The sequence below is a fragment of the Gossypium raimondii genome, chromosome 12, assembly GCF_025698545.1.
Source record: "Gossypium raimondii isolate GPD5lz chromosome 12, ASM2569854v1, whole genome shotgun sequence".
Lineage (NCBI taxonomy): Eukaryota > Viridiplantae > Streptophyta > Magnoliopsida > Malvales > Malvaceae > Gossypium > Gossypium raimondii.
Window position 1 is genome coordinate 55,821,656 of NC_068576.1, and position 12,633 is coordinate 55,834,288.

Here is a 12,633-nt window from a genome sequence, read left to right on the forward strand (position 1 = left end):
ATCTCTCTCTTTCTAATACGAATCTCTTTGTAAAAAGTGGTATCAAAAGCTTACCTCACTCTCTCCCCTGAAACACCATTTTCAATTCCTGTCATTGAAACCCCATCAAAGGCAGTGCAATGCCCCTCTTTCTCTCTCTCCTGCTTTTTTAAATGCTTTTAATCCCTCCCCTAGCCTCCAAATGAAACCCTAAAAGAACCCACCCTCGTCTCCTCTTTGGATTCTCTGTCTTCTCTGTTTTCCCCCGTGTTCTATTTTTTGAGTTTTACAGCCATGGAAGCTCTGAATTTTCTCATGTTTTGGAAACCTAGTAACGGGGTTCATAAAGTAAATCAAACCCAACCATGTGATGGAAACGGCGCCGCCGCCACCGTCACCGTCACTGCCACCGTCGCGTCTGGGGTTGTTTCGGATCATGAGTTGGATGAAGGGGAGGACTCTTTCATCGACTTGGAGTTTCCTCTACGTGATTTTAATGGCAATGGTGGAGCTCGCCGTGAACTGACCAACAATTTTGTTGGTAACAAAGAGCTTAGTTTGTCTCCCGCTGATCACTTCTCGAAGAGAAAGATTATGCCTATCGAGCCAATCTCCAAGCCACAATCGCCCATTGCTCTGCTAAAATCAGCTCAGAGATTTCGAGTCTTTACTCCCAAGAAATCCAAATCAATGGCGAATACCGGTAACAATACACGCCTACCGGAGAAAACCAAGCTCGTAGGTGTTTCAATGGAGACCCCAAAGCATGGAAACCATAATAGCAGAGAGCATTTCACTAGAGAAAACAGTTTCCGAAGAACAAAAGGCAAAATAGAAGATGATCCTTCGAAGAGATTATCAAAAGATTTGGTACATAAGTACTTGAATGTAATCAAACCATTGTACACAAAAATCTCCAAAAAGCACAGTCAAACCCACAAGTTCGAAGTGTCCGGCGACTTATCAACGTTATCTCCGGCTACTTCTCCGGCGACGGTATATTCTGTAAAGGAGAAACAGGGAAATACTAATATTAAAGCGGGTTACAAGCATCTGGGAAAAAGCCGATCAGCCTCGGCTGCAGCGTCGCCGATTAGCCGGAGAGATGATTCACTGCTGCTTCAACATGATGGGATCCAAAGCGCCATTTTACATTGCAAGAGATCTTTCAATTCATCCAGAGGTAATCATTTTTGGGTTTTGCAGTTAATTTTAAGCTTTGGGTTTAATTCAGAAATCAGAGTTTAATGCTTAACTTTGTTTCTTCTTGGATTTTCTGCAGAATCTTCATGGTTATCGAGATGCACAAGCGATTGTTCTTCGCAAGAGAAATTAAGCAATGCATCTTCAACAGGTATACTAGTTTTCCACACTGTTTAAATTCGTTACTGCACTCTCTTTTAAGTGCTAATTAAGCTTTAAATTTATTTCTTTTTTCTCAGAGTCTTCTCTATTTTCACGAGTTACAAGCATTTCATCATACGAGAAACTAATGGATTCAGCAAGAACATCAAGCGAAGAAGGCAATGGCTTCACCACCTGAAAAAGTATTGTTAATAGACTTTAAAAAACTTCATGATCATGATGATGTAAAAATTGAAAAGGGGAAACAAAGGAAAATTAAAAAAAAAAGAAAAGAAAAAAAAGAAAGGGGTAGTAATTGTTTTTTGATTGTTTAGTTTATGATGAGCAGTGAGTAGAGAGAGTAGTTTTCACTTTGTAAAGGTGAAGTTGTTTGTCCTTATGAAGGAATTGAAAGTTAACTCTTTTATATTTGGATTCTTTTTGTTGTTGTGAGAATTTGTGTTTGGTCTTAAATTTCTGCAGTTCAAAGATGCGATCATGATTTTCTTGGATTTGAAGGACTTAAAATGACTTTCAACATTTATTTTTCAATTTCCTCCACAATTGGTAGTATTTTTAGTGGGAATTTGTTTTCTCCAATCTTCTATAATGCTTTCAACAGTAAAAACTATTCACAATTTCACACCATCCACAACAAGAGAAGGGAGTTGTTGATTGGATGTACTAAATAAATCATTAAAAATTTAGTTCAAACGGCAAAAATATATATATATATATATATTAAAATTTCAGTTCGGGTGATCTGCATCAATTCTCATTCTTCAAGCTGATATGCCAACTCTTTGTCGATAACGATCTCCTTTCTTGTCTCTCTTCGGTTATCTCCTCTTCTTTCCACGCCATTTTCTTGTTCCACTCAACACCTCTTCTGTATCCATACGAGGCTGAGCGAGAGGCTTTTTGAGTCAACAAGGACGTGTTCTTCCAAGTTCACGATGACTTGTTTTTCTCGAGTTTGTAATGACCCAAGTTCTCGAATCCGAACCAACTTGTTTTGTTTGCGACTAATCAGATGGATTCAATGCATTTTAAAACTTTGAAGGACTTCTTGGAATACAATAAATACTAGTTCATGTATAATTCAAAACTAGGGGGAAAAAAAGAGAGAAAAAAGCAGTGTGAATTGAAACAAATGCTCTGGCAACCCATCCCTGCTATATGGGCAGAAGGTAAGTTGAATGTTCCATTCAACATGCCACAGCCATAAATATATATTCTCTGCACCATTTAATTTGAAGGATTTATGCCTATATCCACTGTATCCCCCTTCATATTCCATGCTCACATACACTTGTTGGTATGGTTCCTCTCCGAAATATGCCATGGTACTCCTACACAATGTTTACCCACAACTTGTTTGTCTATATATTCCAATCTAGTCTTTATTGTATTTGGTATGTTTTATGTATATGTGTTATTATTTTATGTTCGATTAATTGTATTGAATGTTTTTAAATATATTTCAAATTTTTGTAAAAGTGTCGTAGAGGTTTTTGTAGTAAGAGTCAGATTGCATTTTGTTCACTCTGCTTAAAAAATGAGTAAATTAGTCTCTGTATGTTAGATTAAAGAACAAATTGTTCATTCTATTAAAAATTTCATCCATTTTTATTATTAAAAACTGGGGTTGCTGACCTGTTGCATCGAGATTGGAATATTGGTATTAGGCATGTGCATCGAGAATGCAATAGGACGGTTGATTGCTTAGCAAATGCTGTAGAAGGAATGGTTATTGGCTTTTACTCTTGGTCTCAACCTCCTGATTTTGCTTTGAATGTGTCACATGAAGATGTTACTGGTTTTTCTTTTCCCAGATTGATTGCTATGTAATAACTTTTATCCTCCTTAATAAATAAATAAAAATTAGGATTGTTGATAAAATAACCAAACAATTCTACGTGGCATGCCACGTGTCTCATTCTGACATGCAAGGACCAGTTTGTTCTTTGACCTAATGTGTTTATTTTTTTAGTAAAGGAGACAAAATATAATCCGGCTCTTAATACAAAGATCTCAATGATACTTTTACTTTCAAATTTTAAATTTCTCCCTAAGTTTACAAACTTTCTAATTGTATTAATTATGTCCTTTTTTTTCAATTTATATTTGACATGAAATATATTTAAAACATATTTTATTTTTTTAAAACATATTAAATTTAAGTTAGCAATACAATAAGTCTACACATGTTTATAATTTTATCACACATCTCTTTTCGGAAGACGGTTGAATCCCCCCGTCTTTTGTTATGTTCTCAAGTCTCTGAACTTATGAAGCCTCGTTTCTGTAGTGGGTCAATTTGTTAACATACCACCGAGCCCTTATTGTAGCCCGCACCACCGAATCAACGGCTTTATTTTTGGTATCTTAAAATATGTTCAATGTCTTAATACCTAAATTAATAACTAAACTAAAGTAAAAACTTACTTGACACGATCAAAACATTTTAAAATGTGAGGATGGATGTAGAATCTAAATCATAATTTAGCGAGTCCGAATGCTATTAACCCTTGGTATTATATATTGCATTACAACTTAACTTAGCTTCTCATTATACGTAATATCATAAGAATCAGACCGACGACGGAATTGATAAACTGAAATTCATTCTTCGCCACCTAATGAGCTTTGAAATTTGAATAAAGGGAGGGGGCGCCCATCTATAATGATGAAATGGGATTTGATAGCATTTGTCAACTTCATTCATACCCACAGGTCACCAACATAAGAAGAGGACCGGACGATATCGGTTCACTTCTCCAACACATTTTTTGTAATCTATTGTTACACACACATCATGTTTTTTTGTTTTTTTATCCGACCAACATTTAAAAGGATAAAAATAATAACATCAAATGAAAAAGAAAAGAAAGGTGAACAGTAAGAGGCACTTGATTTTCTAAAAAAGGGTTTCTACTTTTTTTTACTCCCCACTTCAACTTTTCAGGTTTTCATCATGTAATGGATCTTTCTTCTGGATTTTATTTTTTAAAAATAAAATATGTCAGTTTTTTCAAAGGATTTCAAAAAAAAAATTGAAAATTTATATGACGTCATGTTTTAAATCTTTTAATGTTTTTATTATATGGGTGTGGATGTCATCCAGCTATAAACAGGTGATCAACGATTTAAGTTGAGTAGTTAATGTCACAGTTGATAAAATCTGAAAATGAGGACCGCACCAAGCCGGACAATTCATGGAATATTGGTAAAGGTTGGTTTGAATCATCGGGTTTTATCCGGAAAAAACTCGATACTTAATATTATCATTAATGTAGGGAAAATAAAAAATTGAACTGTTGGTACAAATGGACAGTTTACGGGCTATTGAAGTAATCCAAGTTTCGAAATTAATACCTTTAAAGTTAACGATAATCAGACGCATTTACCATCCCTTAAAGAATATAAAAAATGGAAATTTGAATACATTTCTAGAAAAGAAAATGATGAAGCGGATCGAATAATTAAAACAACCTTTAATAGGGAAGAATGTTTGCATGTGTTTACAGATAATCCCTTTGATATAGTTTAACTAGTTGTATCTTTTCTTTTCTGTCACCAAATAAAAAAAATTAGAATGTAGAGTGTAATCTTAATATCGTCCATTTTTAGATTGTTTTAAATTACAGGTATATTTTTAAATTTTGAATCGATTTATCTTTAAACTACACGCATAATATAAGTTTAACATGATAGAAAATTATGTATTTTCCATAATAGAAAACAGTGTCGCCTATTCGACATGCGACACCAACTCCAAAATTACTCGATTATTACAAAAATAATGGTGAATTTTTTAAAAAAGAATAATAATAAAAAGTGTGTCGCGTGATTTGAAAAAAAAATGAGAAATTCTTTTTGAAAAGAGTAAAAAATGAAGAAAAAAAATGATTGAATGGGATGTCGCATTCAAGTAGATGACACTAAACCTGTCCATGGGCCGGGCGGCCCAGCCCGGCCCGACGGCTCACCCGAAATATATGAGGGTTTGGGTAAAAATATAGGTCCAAAATATGGGCTTGGGTAAAAAAACGAGGCCCGTTTAAAAAATGGGTCGGGCCTCGGGTACCACTTTTTTGGCCTCGGCCCGGCCCGGCCCAAATATAATAAATATATTTTTTAATTTTTAATTTTAAAATACTTTTAAAATATTTTTTTATTTTTTTATTTTTAAAATAATTTTTTAATGTTTATTTTAAAAATAGGCCGGGCCGGGCTCGAGCTTATGATATTTTTCCCGAGCCGAACCTGGGCAAAATTTTAGGCCCATAGGCGGGCCGAAAAAATTTTTTGGGCCCGGCCCAGCCCGGCCCATGGACAGGTCTAGATGACACCCTTCTAAAATATATTTCTTTATTTTTTTGAATGTTATTTTTAATAGTTGGATGACACAGTTGGATAATGTAGAAACATATTATTTTGAAAAATAATTTTAATTTTTATATTATTTTAATAAAAATCTTGATATATCTATTTTTATTTTAATTAATTTCGTCTTTATTTCAAAATAAGATTTAAGTCTAAAACTATTTCATTTATAAATTTATTTTAACATCATATATTTCCTTATTAATATTTAAATTGTAATTAAGCCAAGAATTATCATAATTTTATAAAAACTTAAACTAAAAAAATATTAAAAGAATTAAACTTGTTAAAAAAATTACAATAAGAACCATTTAGTAAAATGTATTTTAAATAATCTTATGATTCCATTAACTAAATACCAAAATTTTACATTGCAATTAAATGAACCAAATAAGGTAATGTGTGGTACCCGACATTATACCGGTAATATTACATATTCAATAAATTGTAAAATATTATAATTATAATTTTGATTAATTTTGGTTTTTCATGTTTTATTGGGCCGAAGCATTGTTGTGGAGAAGGTAAGAAAATTACCATTGTAGACATGGGTTAGGCCCATGTAGTTTACCCACGGGTCAATCATCTCTTTTTTATTTGGTTTCTACTTCTCTAATTGTATTAATCTTTTGAAACTTCAAAAAAAATTTTGGGAAATAAGAAAAAAAAAGAAAAAAGAAAAGAGCATAATGATAATTTTAGCTAAATGTTTACAATTTTTCCAATTTAGCCCTTATTCTTTTAGCTAAATTTGGCCATTAATTATTAAAAAAGAGTCAAAACATTTTTGATCATAAATGTTAACTAATATATTTATTTTTTTAACGATGTTGGAATGGCAATCGTATGATAGTCTACATATATTTCATTTTGATATGACAATATTTTTCTTATATGTAACGCCAATAAATAATTTAAAATACATAAAATATAAAAAAATCAAGAAAAATAGCATAAAATACATGTGGATTGCCCATGCAGGCGGCCATGTTTAAAAATTTAACATTTTCGTCAATATTTCCGTTAAAAAAAATCAATTCGACTCATTTTAAGATGTTGATGGTCAAATTTGATTTTTTTTAAATATTAAGGGCCAAATTTAGCTAAAAAAATAATCAATTAACGTTTCAAAAGTAGCTAAATCTTAGTGCTGCTAGCAAAGGTCGAGGTTTGAGGATTTTGAGCACTCATATTTGATTCTCAATATTTAAAAATTATGTGCCAATTGTTTTAAACTTAAAATATTAAATTTAATGTTTGTAATATTTGGTTTTAATTGTAACTGCCAATTAAAAAATAAAAAATAAAAAATAAAAATATGAAAGTTTAATTTGTATCTATTTGGTTTTAATTGATTAATACGATTTGACTTTAACTACTTTTATTTATAGAACTATTAAGGAACACAGTTCGAACATATACCAAACTTTAATAATCATTACTATATTTAAATTAAAAATAATTTAATAATTAAATAGGCTTATAATTATACACAATATAAATCGTTAATAAATTACGATTTTCAGGTTAATTACTCACCACACTTTGAAAATCCACACCACATTTATTAAGCTTTTACAACTTGAGAATTTCTGAATTTCCTCTTTCCAGTCCACTCCACTTAACCTTATCAATAATATTTAATCTTATTGATTAAGCATATCTTCAAAAGTAAATAATTAATATTCTTTTAATATAGTAAAATTGATATATTAAATGTTACAAAATGTTCGTTGAATCATTCGAAAGTTTTCATTTAAGTTACTAAACTATTTGAAAGTTTTTATTTAAGTCACTAGGTTGTTAAGTGTTTTTTTTAAGGGCTAGCTAGTGAGCTCCAAGCGACGATTTGATGATCAATATCCATCAATGAGTAGAAGAACATATCTTAGATCGAAGTTTGATTTTGTGGCCAATGTCGAAGATTGGAGAATAAAACTGTTTGGATTTTGGTTTACAGTTTCATGATATTCAAAGCTATTTCATGAAAAAAAAAACTAAACTATATATAAAAGAGAAGGGGAATGAGAGCTTTCGATTACCGTAGGTAGGTCATGCAAACAAAAAAGGCCATATAGAAGTGATTTTAATAGCGTAATGACTTAAATGTAGTTTAGTGACCATTTTGTAACTTTTTAAAGTTAAGTGACTAAAATGTAAACTTACTAATAATTAGTGATATTAAGTGTAATTTACCCAAAATGATTCAATATTCATTAATAAAATATACTTGCCTCATATTTATTTCAAAAAAAATTAAAACATATATTTTCATTAATATATATTCGATACTTAAATTTAATTTCAATATTCAATTTACTAGTCATTGGACCACATGATGCGATTTGATTTATATACCAAATCGTGCGTTAGAATTAAATTCAAGTACCAAATAATATATTAATCCTATAAAAACACACTCAAGTACACTCATATAATCATAAGTCCCCAATACAAAAATCACAAGGCAAAATCCATAACAAATGCAACTAAAAATGAAATAAAAATTCCAAAAAAAAAATCAAAGTTCATATACAACTTTGATCACTTACATATAATATTTCCCAAGGTTCTAGAGTTGATATCAATTTCCATACTACAATTCATTTGGGCATGTTTCTTCATCTTTATCACCTCCATCAAATGTATCTTCCCTTTCAACTTTACTGAACTGGTCAATGGCAGAACACCTGAACTAATATCACTTCCCAATTCGTTATCTCTTGTATTCAATGACAAACCATTTGATCTCAACTTGACTACAACATCAACCTTTTTGGTTGACCTAGCCCCGACTCGACCCTTCTCGATCATGGCATTACCAACCGGTATGCCCTTATATGCAAAGGTGACGGTACCATCTTTGTACTTGAAGCGACCGAAATTCGTGTTCTTTACCATGAATTGGGTATTCATTCGCAAGTCGAATGAAGGGGAAGCTTCAGTTCCAACATTAAAAGTGTCGATAAACGACCCCGATCGAACCCGGAACTTTGGGTTTGTCATACGCATGAAGATTAACACGAAAAGCAATATAATCCCTGTTTGGAACACGGCAAATAATATGATATACAACAGGCACTTCATTTGCTTCTTTCTATTTTGGTCTTTCGAGTGAGCCGTGATAGACTCTTCGTCATTACTTGGTGCCAATGGATTTGGGGATTCATCATTGATCTTCTCTGGATTTGGGGTTTCATCACTGATCTTCTCTGCCATTTTTTTTTAAAAGCTGTGGAAAGGAATTTCTAAAGGGGTAAGAAGGTGAAGAATGAGTTATGAGAAGAAAAATGGAGCTTATTAATAAGTTTTTATGGATAAAAGAAGATACGTATATTTGATAGATTTTGAAAGGGTTAATATACCATTTAGTATCTATATTTGGCTTTAATGTTCAATTTGGTACTCAAACTAAACAACATCATGTAGTTCAATAAATACTTGACATTTGTTCTCCAGTAAAAAAATATACGTACTTAATTCGGACAAAGAAAAACTCACGTCCCAATTTGAACATTGAAAGTCAAACTCAAGTACAAAATTGAATATTGAAATCAAATATAAGTACCAAATAGTATATTAACCCATTTTGAAATGTGTAATCAGTATTTTCCTCCTTTACTAAAAAAAGAGAGCAAATTAGTCTCTATATGTCAGAACAAAGAGTAAATTGGTTATTTTTGTTAAAAAATTCATTCATTTCTACTGTTAAAAACTAGTGTAGCTGACAGAATAATCAGACAATTATACGTGGAGTGTCATGTGTACCTCATGTTTACGTATAGAGACCAATTTTTAACATTATAAATATATAAAAATTTTAATTTTTTGATCTAATATACAATGGCAAATTTACTTATTTTTAAGTAGAGGAAACAAAATACAATATGACTATTACTACAAGGGCTTTCATGGCAAATACTTGGACTTTGAAAAAGCAAAAGGAACAACAAGTCAAGTTCTTCTAGTGGTATTATCAATCATGTTTTGTTGACAATGAAACGCGTTAGGCAAGTTGGAGGATTTGATGCCTTTTTAACTTCATTGGTTAATGTGGTTATTGGATGAGTACCTTACAAAAAATTACCCATTTTTCCTTACTGTTCGACTTTGAATTGTAGCTGAAATTTCTCTCAAATTTGACTCATGATTTCATGGAATAAAGGTCAACATCTCTACCAAATCACCTCTACATCTAGAAGATTTAAAATGCTAAGTACCGATTTCTTTTCTTTTTTTGGTTTTTTCAAATGAAAATTAAATTTATGTAAGACGAGAAATGTATCGATTATAAGGATTAATGTTTAGTTTAATATTGCTTTTTAAAAAGTGTTTTTGGGTAAAAAAAAACACTTTTGAGCAAAAGTTAAAATTTTCTACTTCTGCTTTTATCTAACAAGTGTTTTTTTTTAATCTAAAAGCACTTTTATTAGGGGCAAAGCCAGAACAAATTTTAAGGGTGTCAAATAAAATTTTAATTTTTTATAATCTATATCTTTATAATTTGTGAAGGATTAAATCGAATTTTTATAATTTTAGGGGAGGCCGAAATGTAATTTTACATTTATTAATTTAAAATGTTTCAAAAAAATTAAGAGCTTAAATAGTAATTTTACATTTTAAGAGGGGTTAGGTCCCTTGCCAGCCCCCCTAAATCCGCCTCTGACTTTTTAAAAGCTCAAAAGTATCTTATTTAACAATATTTTTATCTCAAAAGTACTTTTTGTTCCAAAAGTGCTTCTTAGAAGCAATGCTAAATTTGCCCCAAGTGAAAGAAAATTGATTGAATGATAGTGAAACATAGGAGAATTGAAATATTATACCTTACGCTACCATAGATAAACTTGTTTTATAAAAGAAATAACTTTTAGTAGTTTTTCAATTGAGTTGAGACCCGATTAATAGGTGATATTATCTCAGATGAAGGCATTATTATAGTAAAGATGTGATAGTATATAGAAGGTTCATGTTTTGGTTTACTCTTTTAGGTAAAAGAGATTTCAACTTTCTGAAAAAGATGAGAGAGCAAAAGTCGGTTCAAATTAATTAGATCAATCAAACGTTAATTGAAGAGATTAAGTAATAAACATATGTCAAATTGGTTCATTTAAAATTTAAAATTGAAATTGAATTAACTAATTATAAATATATCTATTAAATTTATATATTTTAATATATTTAAACTCAAATATATTGTCAAAGGCCAAATCCAAAACAAACTCAATGTTAATCCATACCCAAAATCAAATAAAAATTAAACCCAAATAGTATTATGCAAATAAAAATATAAATAGAAAATAAAATAAAATTTTAAACAAAATAGTAAATACTAATGTTATAGTATAGGCTGATTTGGTTTGGATTGTAAATTTTTTAAAAATTTACTTATCAATACGGTCGGTTCAATTTCGAGTAAATATAATATAGAGTCGATTAAATCAATTATTAGTATTTTTAATCGGATCAAACGATTACTCATTTCCTAAGCGAGGAAAGAGATACATGCTTTAAGAATTTAGATTTTAACTTATTACTAGTATTTTCTTTTTAAGAACTGAGTTTTAAATCCTATAACTAAAGTTCTAAAAGTGGCACATCTTATTTAGGAAATAGTAAAAAATTTAAAATTATGTAACGGTATTAATAAGTGTTCGATGTAATGGTAAGACACGTTGTATTTCGAAGAAAAGAATGCATATTCAAACATTGAAGTAACAATGTTGGGAGAAATAACTACAAACTTCGAATATAAACTATAAAACGAACATGAAGAATAAGAAAAATACATAACAATATTTAAACGTTATAAAATTAAAATATTCCACCAATTCTTTTATGTTGCTTTTGTATTTGGGGCCCATTGTTAAAAAAGTCTGGTTAGAGATCATGGGCTTGGTGAGATGCTTCAACCCCTTCCTACACAGGCTTTACTTATGGTGGTCTAATATATCCTCACTTCATATTGGTCTTCCAATAGTACTGTCATCCATGTATAATTTTGGATCGTGGGGACTAATGCCGATTCATTATTGACAATTTAGGAATAAAACACTAATAAAAAATCAAAATTCAAGGCAATTTGAAACGAAATATATCAAATTTGATAGCAAATTCAACCATAACAGTATCATTAAGAGTTAAATTATATTTTGTTTTTTTTTAAAATATTTTTAAGTTAATTTTTGACTAGAGAAAATATCTTTTTCTTAAAATAATATTTTTTGTTTAAAAATATTTTTGAGAAATATTTGTAAACTAACCCTTAAAGAGTGATCGACTGTCATGCGAGGAATTGTCGAACATTTGTACTTGTCCATGTGTCCATCACATGAAGACGATTGGGTGGAATGTTAGACTTGGCAACTAACACTACTTTCCCATTGTTCTTCTTCATTGGGGAACATAGTAACAATGACAACATGTCTTTTATGGTATATTGATTTGGGACCATGCCCTTTATTGATGGAATCATTTGACCCACTGCGCGAAATAAAATAAAAAATCTAAAGTTAATTTCATCATTTTAGTTAGGGGTGAGCCTTCGATCGAATCGAATCGAAAATTTTCGAGTTAATCGAGTTTTCGAATCTCATTTTATCATCCTAACTTTATTTGAAGTTTTCTCGAATCGAGTCGAGTGAGATGGAATTCGAATCGAATCGAATCAAATATATTTATTCGAGTTAAATTTTAAAAAATAATTTTGGGTCCTTATAACCACGGTCACCCATCGTAAGAAAATTTGTCCACCTTAATCAAATTTTTTATTAACTTTCATCACCTCATAATTTATTTATTAATTTTTTATATACTGGTTAGCTTCTTTGCTCGCTTAGTTGTTTCAATTATCTTTAGATTCTTGTCACTATGTATTTTGGAATTAAGAAATATATTAAATGTAAAAATATGATTTTTTAATAA

The 12,633-nt window shown here is 30.6% G+C and overlaps 2 protein-coding genes across 2 annotated transcripts; one reads left to right on the forward strand and one right to left on the reverse strand.

The window, feature by feature from the left end:
• LOC105765494 (membrane-associated kinase regulator 5) lies at positions 1-1,761 on the forward strand. Its single transcript, XM_012584627.2, has 3 exons — positions 1-1,162; positions 1,262-1,333; positions 1,422-1,761. Exons 1-3 carry the CDS (start codon positions 274-276, stop codon positions 1,520-1,522), a joined length of 1,062 nt encoding a protein of 353 aa, XP_012440081.1. The 5' UTR covers positions 1-273; the 3' UTR covers positions 1,523-1,761.
• A 6,163-nt stretch (positions 1,762-7,924) lies between these two features.
• On the reverse strand, positions 7,925-9,118 carry LOC105765497 (late embryogenesis abundant protein At1g64065). The gene has a single exon (XM_012584631.2). The coding sequence runs from the start codon at positions 8,929-8,931 to the stop codon at positions 8,257-8,259; it is 675 nt and encodes a 224-aa protein (XP_012440085.1). The 5' UTR covers positions 8,932-9,118; the 3' UTR covers positions 7,925-8,256.
• Between the last annotated feature and the right edge of the window lie 3,515 nt (positions 9,119-12,633).